Source organism: Callithrix jacchus, chromosome 14 (genome assembly GCF_049354715.1).
Source record: "Callithrix jacchus isolate 240 chromosome 14, calJac240_pri, whole genome shotgun sequence".
Classification (NCBI taxonomy): domain Eukaryota; kingdom Metazoa; phylum Chordata; class Mammalia; order Primates; family Cebidae; genus Callithrix; species Callithrix jacchus.
The window spans coordinates 87,439,345-87,453,534 of record NC_133515.1 but is presented as its reverse complement, the minus strand read 5'-3'; the positions used below and the strand labels follow the sequence as shown (position 1 = coordinate 87,453,534).

Below are 14,190 nucleotides of genomic sequence, written 5' to 3'. Positions count from 1 at the left end.
TTAGAGTTAATTTTTGTGAATGTTGTATGGTAAGGGTCAATGTTGACTTTTTCTCCTATTCGTATACCCAGTTGTTGCAAAGAGTTTTCTTTCCCTATTGAATTGCCTCGGCACCTTTGTCAAACTTTACTTGGACGTGTGTATGTGTAGGTCTGTTTGTGGACTCTCCTTATTTTGTTCCATTGATGTTTATTTAGACTCTTGAAATTAGATAGTAAGTCTTTTAACTTTAGTGTTCTTTTTCAAAATTGTTTTGGTTATTCTCAGTTCTTTGCATTTTTATAAAAATTATAGAATTGGGTTGCCAACATCTATTAAAAGAAGCTTGTTGAATATCGATTGGTATTATATTGAATCTATAGATTCCTTTGGGGAAAATTGCTATTTTAACAATACTGAGTTTCTGATTTATGAACATACTATATTTTTCCCTTTATTTAAGTCTTCTTTTCTTTTCTCTTTTTTTTTGAGAGAGAGTTTTGCTTTGTCACCCAGGCTGCCAGGCTACCAGGCTGGAGTGCAGTGGTGCTATCTCAGCTCACTGCAACCTCCGCCTCCCAGGTACAAGCGATTCTTCCTCAGCCTCCTAAGTAGCTGGGATTACAAGCACACACCAGCACACCCAGCTAGTTTTTATATTTTTAGTAGAGATGGGTTTTCACCATGTTGGTCAGGCTCATCTTAAACCCCTGACTCATGATCTGCCCACCTTGGCCTCCCAAAGTGCTGGGATTATAGGCATGAGCCACCATTCTGGCCTATTTAAGTCTTCTTAATTTCTTTTCAGCAATGTGTTGTAGTTTCATTGTAAAAGTCTTGAACATCTTTTGTTAGGTTTGTTCTTAGACATATTATCTTATTCTGGTGTTATTGTAAGTGGTATTCTTTTTATAATGTCATTTTCTAGTTGGTTGTTGCTAGTATATAAGAATTCATTTGACTTTGTATGTTGTTCTTGTATCCTGACACTTTATAAATTCATGTATTAAGTTCTAGTAATTGTTTTGTAGAATCCTTGGGATTTATTTTGTAAATAATAATATAATCTGCAAGTAGGGACAGTTTTGCTTTTTTCCTTTTGATCTTTTTATAAACCTATCTCAATGGCAATCATTAGTGAAACTATGTGAGCCCGGAGTTTTCACTTTGGGAAGGATTTCGTACATGTGGTTTATTTAACAGTTATGGGGCTATTTAGATTTCCAGTTTCTTCTTGTGTCTGTTTTGGTAAGTAGTATTTTTAAAAAAATTTGTTCATTGTAATTTTTCCAATGATTGGCATAAAGTTATTCAAAGTATATTATTATTTACTGTCTGTATAATCTGCGATAACCCCTCTTTCATTTCTGATATTGGTTATTTGTAGTATCTTTTTTTTCTTGATCAGTCTAATTACAGAGTTGTAAATGTTGTGATCATTTTTCAAAGAACCACATTTCCTCTGTTGTCTGTTTTCTAGTTCATGAGTTTCTCTTACGTTTCTTTTGGTTTACTTTGCTTTTCCTTTTAAGTTATCTTAAGATGAAATTTGAAGTCATCGATTTTAGATCTTTTCTGGTATAAACATTTAGAGCTTTAAGTTTCTTTCTAAGTACTGCTTTAGTTGCATCCTACAGATGTTGATACGCATATTTTTGTATTTTTTCAGTGCAAAATATTCTCAAAATTCATTTTTGATTTTATTTTTGACCTATGAATTATTTAGAAGTAGATTATTTAATCTGGAGATATTTGGATTTTTTTGTGTTTTCTGTTTTTAGGTATCTTCCTATTATTGATTCCTAAGTTGATTTCAATGTGGTCAGAGAATACACTGTGTAATTTTCATCCTTTTAATAAAAATTAAAGTTGATGGCCCAGCATAAGATCTAGCTTAATGAAGGCACAATGTGCACTTGAAGAGAATGTATATCCTGCAGTTGTAAGATTTAGTGTTGTGTAAATGTTAACTAGAGCAAGGTAGCTAATAGTGTAGTTCAGATCATTTTTGTCTTTTACTGAATTTTTGTCTAGTTCTATCAGTTGCTAAAAGGAGGAGGTCTTAACTTTTTTGCTAAGATTGTGGAAGTGTCTATTTTTCCCTTTAATTCTGTCAGTTTTTGCTTTGTGTGCTTTGAGGCTCTATTATTAGGTACCTTCAGTGGGTAATTATGTCTTCCCAATGATTTGACACTTTGTCATTATGAAGTGTCTCTTTTTATCTCCGGGAGTACTCTTTGTCTTGAAGTCTGTTTTATCTGATATTGAAAATGTCATTCCAGCCTTCTTATGTTTGCTGATTGTGTGATGCAATTTTTTCATCTGTTTACTTTCAATCTGCAGATATCTTTATATTTTAGAGTGTGCTTCTTGTAGGTAGCATGTAGCAGTAGGGTGTCACTTTTTAATTTGTCAATAGCTGACTTGTAACTAGAGCGTTTAGACTGTAAACATTTAAATTAATTGTTGGTATGGTTGGATAGGTCTACACTTACATTTTTTGTTCTCTGTTTATCCCTTGTTTTTTGTTCCTCTATTTCTTCTTTGGGATTATATGAATGCTTAGTGTGTGCGCCTCCCAGCTCTTGTTTTTTTAGAGACAGTGTCTTGCTCTGATGCCCAGGCTGGAGTTGGTGGCACCTTCATTGCTTACTGGTCTCAAGTGATCCTCCCACCTCAGCCTCCCAAGTAGCTGGGATTACAGGGGTATGAGGCATCTACCGCAGCCTATTTATCATTTCTGTTGCTCTTTCTTCATTCTTAAAAATCCAAGTTTCTCTCTGGTATTATTTTTCTTCAGATGGAATCATATGTTTTAGCATTTCATATGGAGCAGGTCTGCTTACAACAAATTCTTTTTATTCCTGAGGATATTTTTACTGGATATAGAATTCTGAATTGACAAATTTTTTCCTCTCAAGATTTTAAGGATATTTCTTTTTCTTTTTCTCCATCCCCTCAAGCATTTATCCTTTGTGGTATAGACAATCCAGTTACACTCTTTTATTTATTTTAAAATGTCCAATTAAGTTCTTAAAATTATTTTTTGGCCAGGTGCCTTGGCTCACACCTGTAATCCCAGCACTTTGGGAGGCTGAGGTGGGTGGATCACGAGGTCAAGTGATCAAGAGCATCCTTGCCAAACTGGTGAAACCCCATCTCTACTAAAAATACAAAAAAATTAGCTGGGTGTTGTGGTGCATGCCAGTAGTCCCAGCTAGTTGGGAGGCTAAGGCAGGAGAATTGCTTGAACCCGGGAGGCAGAGGTTGCAGTGAGCCGAGATCGTGCCACTGCACTCCAGCCTGGCACCTGGTGACAGAGCAAGACTCTGTCTCAAAAAAAAAAAAAATTATTTTTTGTAGAGACAGGGTCTTGCTATGTTGCCCAAGCTCTTCTTGAACTCGTGGGCTCAAACAGTCCCCCTCCCTTGGCCTCCCAAAGTGCTTGGATTACAAATGTGAACCATTACATTGGCTGATTTTAAAGTTACGGTACTGTGTTCTGGTCTTCTTGGTTTCTGTTGAGAAACCCATGGTCATTTAAATTATTTTCTGTAATGTAATATGTCACTTTTCTGAAGCTTTCTGGTTTAAAATGAAATTGTTGGCTTTGAATAGTTTTTTGAAACAGGGTCTAACTCCCATTGCCCAGGCTGGAGTGCACCGGTATAACCTCTGCCCACTTGTCCTTCTGGGCCCAGATGACTCTCCCACCTCAGCCTGCTGAGTAGTGGGGACTACAGATGCACACTACCACGCCTGGCTAATTTTTTGTATTTTTAATAGAGATAGGGTTTCACCATGTTTCCCAGGCTGGTCTTGAATTCTTGGAATCAAGGGATCTGCCTGCCTCAAGCCTCCTAAAGTGCTGGGATTACAGGCTTGAGCCACTGCACCCAGCTTAGTTTATTTTATTTATTTATTTATTTATTTTTTTGAGACATAGAGTCTCATTCTGTCACCCATGCTGGAGTGCAGTGGGGTGATCTCGGCTCGCTGAAATTTCTGCTTCCCAGTTTCAAGCAATTCTCCTGCCTCAGTCTCCTAAGTAGCTGGGACTACAGGCGCCTGCCACCACACCTGGCTAATTTTTGTATTTTTAGTAGAGACGGGTTTTCACCATGTTGGCCAGGCTGGTCTTGAACTCCTAAGCTCAGGTGATCCTCCAAAGTAGATCTTGGCCTCCCAAAGTGCTGGGATTACAGGCATGAGCCACCGTGCCTACCCCCTCCCCTACTTTTTTAAAATTAAGAGATGGGGTTTCACTATGTTGTCCAGGCTGATCTTAAACTCCTAGCCTCAAGCAAAACTCCTGGCCTCAAGCAATCCTCCTGCATCTTCTGAGTAGCTGGGATTATAAGCACGAGCCATCTTTACAATTTTTAAGTGTACAGTTCAGTGGTAATAAATAAATTTATATTCTTTTTTTTTTCCTTCTCTTTACCTTCCCCTCATCTCTCCTCTCTCCTTCCTGGCTGAATAATTTCATTAAGATGTGCCTTCACTAGGCACCGTGGCTCCTTCTTGTAATCCCAGCACTTTGGGAGGCTGAGGTAGGAAGATTGTTTGAGCCTAGGAGTTTGAGGCCAGCCTGGACAACAAAGTGAGTCCCCGTCTCTACACACACCAAAAAAGAATGAGCTGGGTATGGTGGTACACACTTGTGGTCTCAACTACTCAGGAGGCTGAAGTGGGAGGATTATTTAAGCCTGAGAGGTGGAGGCTGTGCTTGAGCCACTACACTCCAGCCTGAGTGACAGAGTGAGACCCTGTCTCAAATAACAATAATAATAATAAAAAAGAAGTGTTTTGCACCAGCCTGGACAACATAACAAGACCCCATCTCTATGAAAAAACACAACAATTTAGTGGGCGTGATGGTGTGCACCTTTGGTCCCTGCTACTCAGGTATGGTGAGGTGGGAGGATCACTTGAGCCAGAGAGATTGAAGCTGCAGTGAACCATGTGCCACTGTACTCTGGCCTGGGCAACAGAACGAGACTGTTTCAAAAGCAAACAAAAAGATGTGTCTTGGTATATTTTTCTTTGAGTTATCCTATTTGGTATTTGTTGAGTTCCTTGAATCTTTGACCAAGTGTGGGGGATTTTCCACCATTTTTTTTTTTTTTTCAAATGTGTTTTTCCACCTTGGTATCTTTCTCCTCTCCCTCTGGGATTACAACTACACTTAGGTTAGAACTTTTGGTATGGGGGCTCTGTTGACTGTTTTTTAATATTTTTTTTCTCTTTATTCCTCAGACTGGGTCATTTCTGTTTATTGGACTTCAAGTTCACAGACTCTTTCCTCTGTCCTCTCCATTACTGAACCCATCCGATGAGTTTTTATTTCAGACATTGTATTTTTCAGTTCTAAGATTTCATTTGGTTCTTTTTTATGATTTCTTTATCTGCTGATGATTCCTATCTTTTCCTTCATTTCTTGTGTGTTTTCTTTTATAAGAAAGTAATTTTTAAGGAAATACTTTTTACTGAAAGTATTTGATAGTTCCAACATCTGAATTACCTTGGGGTTGGCGTGTTTTGATCATCTCTTCCTTTGAAAATTGCTCACATTGGCCGAGCACGGTGGCTTGTGCCTGTAATCCCAGCACTTTGGAAGGCCAAGGTGGGTGTATCGCCTGAGGTCAGGAGTTCGAGACCAGACTGGCGAACACGGTGAAACCCCATCTCTACTAAAAATATAAAGAAATTAGCCAGTCATGATGGCATATGCCTGTAATTTCAGCTACTTGGGAGGCTGAGGCAGGAGAATAGCTTGAACCTGGGAGATGGAAGTTGCAGTGAACCACGATTGTGCCACTGCACTCTAGCATGGGCAACAGAGCAAGACTCCATCTCAAAAAAAAAAAAGAGAGAGAGAGAGAAAGGAAAATTGCTTACATTTTCCTGGTTCTTTATGTGTTGCATAATTTTGGAATTTATCCTCAACATTGTGAATATTTTTTGTGTAGATTTGGGATCTATTATAATTCTTCTGGGGAATGTCGCCGTTTCTGTTTTAGCAGGCAACCCTGCTTTAGGTTCAGGCCAAAACTTCTGTCTTGCTTTTTGGAGGCATTGGTTAAAATCTCAGTTCTGTTCTTTAGGTCTTTGCTATGATGATTTGGGCTGTCCCATACATGAATAGCTCAGGGGCTGGTCTGAGACTTCTGCAGGTATTTCCAATCTTAGTTCAGTTCTCCAAGCTTTTGCTGCTTTGGTTTGGGTCACATTAGTGTTCAAATCTCATTTTGGTTTTCAAAGTCTTTGCTAGGCTGGTATGTATGGGTACATGCCACACATTCATGGCTAAGGTCAACTTGTGACTTGTGTGGATTCATACACTGATTAAAGGGATTCTTGTTTTTTGCCTTTCTCTCCAGCTTTCCCCCTCCCCCATTCCCCAACTCTGGTCTACAGGAACCTTTTTCCCTTATTTGCTTGGTCAGAAAGAAGGGAGTTTCTAGAATTAAAGCTGCTCATGCTGCTCTGCAAGTGGGGTTCATCCTTGTTGGAGATTCACACGTGAGGGAAAAAGACAGAACTGGAAAACTCACCCCATTTGGGTCACTTCTCCCAGCTCTGATTTCCCTGTGTAATTTACTTGTTTTTGTTTGCTTAACAGAGTCCAATCAGCAGGAGGGGTGGGCTTAGTGGGGTTAGCTGCCCCACCAGAGCCAGGACTTCTGTGTATTAAATCTGTACTATGGGACCCCATGTACAGAGAGCCAAAATTCATTCTTCTCTGTTTGTAGCATACTGACATAACCAGTCTCTGTTATGTGTACTCATCCCCATTTCCATCCCTTCCCTCCTAGAGGAAACTGTATAAACAAGTGTGATGTTTGTCCTTATTTATTTATGACGCCTTTAAAAATAAGCTGCATTATGTGAGGATTTGTTTTTAGCTTGCCAAATTGACATTGTGCTACAGATGTTGTTTTGTTTCATTTTTCATTCAGTAGTATACTTTTTAGTTATGTTCATGTCTCTATGTATGGAATTGGTTTATTGCTTCTAACAGCAACATAGTATTCCATAGTAGGCATCTATTACATTTTACCAGGATGGTCATGGTGTTCCTTCTAACTCCCTGCTGTCACAGACAAATTTCTCTGTGTAATTCTTTTTTTTTTTTTGAAATGGAGTTTCACTCTTGTTGCCCAGGCTGGAGTGCAATGGTGTGATCTCAACTCACTGCAACTTCTGCCTCCCGGATTCAAGCAATTCTCCTATCTCAGCCTCCCCAGTAGCTGGAATTACAAGCATGCGCCACCATGCCCAGCTAATTTTTTTTTATTTTTAGTAGAGACGGGGTTTCACCATGTTGGCCAGGCTGGTCTCAAACTCCTGACCTCAGGTGATCCATCTGACTCGGCCTCCCAAAATGCTGGGATTAGAGGCATGAGCCACTGCTCTAAGTGTAATTCTTATTAGCTCTATATCTAAAGTGTTATCTTGAATCTTCCAATTCAAGTTAACTTTTTTTCCTTTTGTTTACTCTTTCTCCCATGGGCTGTTTCCATACAGCAGCCGGAAGGATCTTTCTGAACCATACATCTAAAGTAGGCCTCACAGGTATTAAGCTGGAAAAGGGAGATTCTAGGAGTCCCTAGACCACTCTTGGAGAACTGCTGCTCTACTGCATCTTGAGCCACCTACAAGAATGACTGATGCTTTGTAGTTACACAGTCATGTTTGTTAATTGTCATACTGACTGCTCTTAGATTTTGGACTCTGGATTCAGCTGTATACCAGAATTCTATGGACATACTAATTCATACAAGATAGCATCCCTCCTTTAGCTGTGGAAGCTAAGTATCATGTGGAAGCTAAATAAGATGGGGCATCAGGGTTTAGGGAGAATGCTGAGGGAGAAGGAAGATGGGTCAGATTAGGCCCTACAGACGATTTCTTTCCCTTAGAGATACCCTTGGGTTACTGTGCCTCTGTCAGAGAAATAGAGAGGCCAGGTCATACCAGGTTACAAATCCAGGGAGTCTTCTCAAGGGTCACAGAACACCCTTATTGCTTTGGCTACTTTCTTTTCTTAGATGAATCTAGGAAGGAATGTCTACTTGGACTGCAAAGTGATCATTTATGTGTACTCCCTACTCTTTCTGATTACAGTGAAGAATGATAATAATTGCGCATGTTGTATTAGAACAACTGTTGTTATTAGGTGATTACAACTTACATTCTGTTTTTATAGCAGGCTTAGTTTTCTGCACAGGTAACCAACTTGGTTATAATGTAAAAGAATGTGTAGAAAGTTTGCTACAGACCTTCCTTTGTGGTGTATATTTTTCTGTTGTATTAGTAGCAGGACCCAGTGCTCCATAAAGGATAATAGTTTCCAGTACACTATTCCTCATGATGACTCCTTAAGTGGTTCATCATCTGCCTCTTCGTGTGAACCAGTGAGTGATTTTCCAGCATCTTTTCGAAAATCTACCTACTGGATGAAGATGAGAAGGATCAAGCCAGCTGCTGCTTCTCATGTTGAAGGTATCAATATCAGTGTCTTCTTATTCCAAAGACGGTACACTCCCTAAAGTTATAGTTTGGGATTATTGTAAATACATCTTAAGGGTATTAAATGCCAGATATTAGTTTCTCATTAGTGATTAAAAAAATTTAAGGCTATTGGATCCTGTTAGCTTCATGAACTGTCTGATGGAGTGAAATTCTGCTAATCTTACTCCTCTAGGCTATACTTAGCATTTGATTTTCCTCTTTGTAGGATTTGAACTTCTTTTCCTCTTTTCTTCTAGTTTGAACTTCTGTTGAGGATTTAGGGGCAGGTGCAAGGGTTATTTAGGGGAGAATATTCTAGATGGTCACAGTCTCAAGGGTCCGTGGGTAGCTAGCCCTCTATCTTGAGCAATTCCTGTGCTCCTTTTTAGTCTCAAATCAAGATTAAGCAAAACACATTGCCTGAAGGCCCTTACTATTTATAAGGAACAATGGATGGTTTGGGATAGATAACAATATAAAAAGAAAGAGGGAGGCTGGGTCAGTAAATGAGAAGTTACACCAGCTTCCCTAAAAATCTCAGTCATTTCCTAAGGCCTGTGTTCACTGAAGATTTTTCCCTTTGATGGTCTTGTGAATAATGTTTTGAAGGCAGGCCTAGCTGTTCATTTACAAAGTGTGCTGAGTTTTTGTTTTGTTTTCGTATGGTACTTCAGGGTCAGGTGGAGTATCAACTAAGGGAAAAAGGAAACCCAGGCAGGAAGAAGATGAAGACTATCGAGAATTTCCTCAGAAGAAGCATAAGCTTTATGGTAAGGCAGTAACTTTGCTGCTTCTTTTTCCGTGGGTGCCTGGGCTTTATGCATTGAGGGGAAAAGAAAAAGAGACCTTAGTTTGAGCCTTTAGTGACCTCTGAGCCCTTTGAATTGCTTGAGAGGGAATGGTCTCCATCCTGCCGCCTTATGCCCTTTCATTCTGTCATGACTTGGGCAGTCAGTCTGTTGAGGGACTGGGATATAGGGTGTTGAAGAGAAGGGGAGGGAAGACATTTTGGTATTAGCAAGGGTGACATGTTGGGCTTCAAGTTTCTGTCTTGTGTCAGGGAGGAAGCAACGGCCTAAAACTCAGCCCAGTCCCAAATCCCAGGCTCGTCGCATTCGGAAGGAACCACCAGTTTATGCAGCAGGTATGTTTTCTTTTGGAACCATTGTGGGATGCAGTTCTCACACCCTGATTTGTTGTTGGTGTCGTCTGTGAAGGAATGAGGTACTAAAACATTTCTCTAAGGAGGTAGTTACTAAGGGCCCGAGTCTGGAGTCAGACAGACCTTTGCTCACGTTTTGGCTCTTCATTAACTTTCTGACCTGCTTTCATTTATTTACCTTCCTCTAGCCTCAGTTTCCCTGCCTATGAATAGGGATGATAAAGGCAGTCAGAATTGTTGTGAAAATTAAATGGATAACAATATTTAGCATAGTCTCAGGCACATAGAAACACTCAGCACAGAGGCTGTGATATTTCTCAGTATCCCATTATATCCTGTTGTGAAAAATGTTGCTGCCTAGTTCTCTAAGCCACTGGTCTTTGGAGTGGTTTCTATCATGGCAAAACGAGTAAGAGTTTTCAGAAACTACACTGTCTAAAAAATACTACTTTTAGAAGTTATACCCAGCAAGAGTCTCTTCATTGCAGTCTACCAGGCAAAGGAAAAACCATTTTATGATACTTTTCCTAAACTGTGGAATTATGCTTTTTGTTTCTGGAGAATACTGCAGATTACAAAGTGTTTCTTTCTCTCCTTTGTAGGCAGTTTGGAGGAGCAGTGGTACTTAGAAATCGTTGATAAAGGCAGTGTCTCCTGCCCTACCTGCCAGGCAGTGGGGAGGAAGACCATAGAGGGTTTGAAGAAACACATGGAAAACTGCAAGCAGGTTAGATATTTTGGCGTTTCATAACTGTTAACGATTTTTTAATCCAAACTTTAGACCTCTTTTGCTGTGTTGGATATGCTGGTTATAAAGGATGAAAAGCAGCATTGTGTAATAAAGGAAACATAGGCTTTGGATCTGACAGTTAGATTTGAATCTTCTCTTAGCCACATACTAGTGTGGCATTTAGCTTTTTATGTGTGGACCTCAGCTTCATTTGTAAAATGGAGAAAATATAATAAATACAAAATAATAAAAACCTTATATAGTCCAGGAGAGGATAAGAAAGAAGGAACACATGGCCAAGTGTCTAGCCCATTACTTGGGAAATACTGGCATTCAGTAAATGGTAATTCTTACTATTTTAAAAGTGAATTGCCTTTATTTTGCCCTTAAGGACATGACACTGGGTTTCTGGGATTTTGAGGTTTATTGACTGTTGAGTTTGAGAAATAAAGGAGACATAGACAAAAGCGTTTGAGTAGGACTTTGTGACATTCTGTCTCTCTGTGGAACAACCTAGCACTGAGCAGTATTTTTCCTTCTAGGAAATGTTTACTTGTCATCATTGTGGGAAACAACTTCGTTCACTGGCAGGGATGAAGTATCACGTCATGGCAAATCATAATAGTTTGGTAAGAGTGTCTTCTGCCTTTGTGAGTGAGTGTGTGTGTGTGTGTGTGTGTGTGTGTGTGTTTGAGATGGAGTCTCACTCTGTTGCCCAGGCTGGAGTGCAGTGGCGCAATCACTGCAACCTCTGCCTCCCAGGTGCAAGCAATTCTCATGCCTCAGCCTCTCGAGTAGCTGGGACTACAGGTGCATGTCACCACTCCCGGCTAAGTTTTTGTATTTTTAGTAGAGACTAGGTTTCAACATGTTGGCCAGTCTGGTCTTGGACTCCTGACCTCAGGTGATCCAGCCGCCTCAGCCTCCCAAAGTGCTGGGATTACAGGTGTGAGCCACTGTGCCCAGCCTGGATGTCTTTTACTTACGTAAGTGTAGATATCTCAGTTCAGATAGCTCTTGGATTTTATAAGGGTATGAATAAGAGTCATGCACAGTGAAATCTTTGCAGTAGATTCATAAATATTTGTGTGTTTAGGTTAGCTCTAAAGGTTTATGTTCTGGGAGGTAGAGGCTCAGAACTCTTATTTCCATTATATTCACTTCCTTTGTCCAGGAGAAGTTGGAGAAAGCCAGGAGTCAGATAACTTGGGCTTCTTCAGCACCAGCTTAGCTGCTAGTCCAATCCTTGATTCTCCTCGGTTTTTTTCCCATGTCTGTCTTTTCCATGATTCATCTGCTTATTTACTTCTCTTGATTTCTAGCCCATTTTGAAAGCTGGAGATGAAATAGATGAGCCAAGTGAGAGGGAACGGCTCCGAACAGTTCTGAAGAGACTGGGAAAGCTCAGGTGCATGCGTGAGGTAGGAGCCCATGGACACAACTCCTTCTCCCTGAATTCTCAGGTCAATGTCTTTCGTTCTTCTTTTCCATTTCTTCTCTTCCTCATTGTAGACTTCCTAGTCCTGTACTATCTTGGGCTCTGGAACTCATTAATAGTTCTTTATTTTCTTCCTCATTTAAAAAAATTTATTTTTATCCCCTTTCCCTTTGTTTAATGGGGTTTCCTTATCATCCTTTCTATAATGTGATGAAGAGGGTCCCAGTAACCCCTCACTGTGCTGAACTTTGGTAGATATATCTGGGTATTTGATACTGGGATGGGATTGGATCACAGACCAAGGAGGAAGCTCTGACATAAGAGTAGATGCACAGTTATAATTTATCAAGGGCTGACCAAGCTGATTCAAAATCATGCTTGGTCATAGCAGGATACCAGAGACAAGGAAGGGTTGTGCTGATGGGAGACGTTGGAGAGTCTACTGAAATCAGAGGGCCTGTTTGTATTTTCTGGTGGTGAGTACTTTATGGCTGTTTAGAAACTTAGCGATCATGTCCAAAAATGTAAGATTATAGTTTAGGCTTCTCTCCTATGTTCAGAGTTGCTCCAGTAGCTTCACCAGCATCATGGGATATCTCTACCATGTCAGAAAATGTGGTAAAGGGGCTGCAGAGCTGGAAAAGATGACCCTGAAATGTCACCACTGTGGAAAACCATATAGGTCGAAGGCTGGACTTGCGTATCACCTGAGGTCAGAGCATGGGCCTGTGAGTACTGATCTCTTTCTATACCCTGGTTGGGGATGTATTTTGTGGTGAGTCCTTACTCCTCTATCTTCCCATATGTGTTTGGTTCCTCATTGGAATCCTCTTTTAATCTCTGAATGCTTGTGCTCTCTCTTCTTTGTTCTTTTTTTGTCGTTTTGTTATTTCTGTCTTTTGAACATTATTAGGTTAGATAAATCAAAATTCAAAGTATAGTCCAGGCAGAAGTAAACTCATATATTTTATATTTATATGTTACATATTTTTATATATTACACATATATATATATATATACACACACACACACACATTTTTTTGAGAGACAAGATCTTGCTGTCTCAGGCTGGAGTGCCATGGTAGGATCATAGCTCACTATAGCCTTGAACTCTTGGGCTCAGCCATCTTCTTGCCTCAGACTCCTAAGTAGCCAGGACTACAGGCTTGTATCACATGCCCAGCTAACTTTTTTGTTTTTAATTTTTTATAGAGATAGGGTTCTCATTATGTAGCACAGGCCAGTCTTGAACTCCTGGCCTCAAGCATTCCTCTTACCTTGACTTCCCAAAGTGCTGGGATTATAGACATGAGCCACTGTGCCCATTCATTCATTCATTCATTTATTCATTTGACAGGGTCTCCCTCTGTTGCCCAGGCTGGGGTGCAGTAGCTCAATTTTAGCTCATTGCAACCTTTACCTCCCAGGTTTAAGTGATTCTCTCACCTCAGCTTCCTGAGTAGTTGGGATTATAGGCACGTGCCACTACACTAATTTTTGTATGTTTAGTAGAGACAGGGCTTTATCATGTTGTCTAGGCTGGTCTTGAACTCCCTATCTCAGGTGATCTGCCTACCTCGGCCTCCCAAAGTGCTGGAATTATAGACATGAGCCACTGTGCCTGGCCTCATTATTATCTTTTTAAAACTAAAGGCATTCCCCTGTAGCTAGAACTTTTATGGGCATCTGTCCACCAGAGGTTGCAGTAAGCCAAGATGGTGCCATTGCACTATAGCCTGGGTGATAGAGCAAGACCCTGACTCAAAAACAGAAAAACAAAAAGGTTGTGTTTTGTTTTTTTGAGACAGGTCTTGCTGTTTCACCCAGACTGGAGTGCAGTGGTGTTGCCTTGGCTCACTGCAACCTCCGCCTCCTGGGCTCAAGCTAGCCTCCCACCCCAGCCTCCTGAGTAGCTGGGATTACAGACATGTGCCACCGCGCCCAGCTAATTTTTGTATTTATAGTAGAGATGGGTGTTTGACATGTTGTCTAGGCTGGTCTTGAACTCCCTATCTCAGGTGATCTGCCTGCCTCAGCCTCCCAAAATCCTGGGATTTACAGGTGTGAGCCACTGCACCTGGCAAAAAAGATTTTTATGTGAAAATAAATTTTAATTTCCCTTGGGTAAATACTTATGAATGAGATTTCTGGGTCATATGGATTAATGTATATTTAACTTCATAAGAATGTGCTGCACTGTTTCCCAAAGTGGCTGTGCCATTTTGCATTCCCACCAGCAAAGTATGAGAACTCCAGTTGCTTTGCATCCTTGTCTACATTTATTATTGTCAATTTTATTTTTTGATCCATTCTAATAGATATGTAGTAGTAGTTTACTGTGGTTTAAATTTTCATTTCCCTAA

General features: G+C 40.3%; 1 protein-coding gene across 10 annotated transcripts in view; it reads left to right on the top strand.

Moving 5' to 3' along the window:
* The window catches only part of ZNF512 (zinc finger protein 512), a 36,125-nt gene that overhangs the window by 5,283 nt on the left and 16,652 nt on the right, over positions 1 to 14,190 (top strand). For 5 of the 10 annotated variants that reach the window (XM_078349634.1, XM_078349635.1, XM_008980961.5 and 2 more), the window contains 7 exons: positions 8,303 to 8,487; positions 9,171 to 9,266; positions 9,557 to 9,640; positions 10,261 to 10,385; positions 10,931 to 11,017; positions 11,711 to 11,809; positions 12,387 to 12,554. In XM_078349634.1, the coding sequence (XP_078205760.1) occupies positions 8,442 to 8,487; positions 9,171 to 9,266; positions 9,557 to 9,640; positions 10,261 to 10,385; positions 10,931 to 11,017; positions 11,711 to 11,809; positions 12,387 to 12,554 (705 nt within the window). In that variant the 5' untranslated portion in view covers positions 8,303 to 8,441. Of the gene's footprint in view, positions 1 to 8,299; positions 8,488 to 9,170; positions 9,267 to 9,556; positions 9,641 to 10,260; positions 10,386 to 10,930; positions 11,018 to 11,710; positions 11,810 to 12,386; positions 12,555 to 14,190 lie in introns of all 10 variants that reach the window. The other 5 variants (XM_078349631.1, XM_078349632.1, XM_008980960.5 and 2 more) reach the window with 1 other exon arrangement.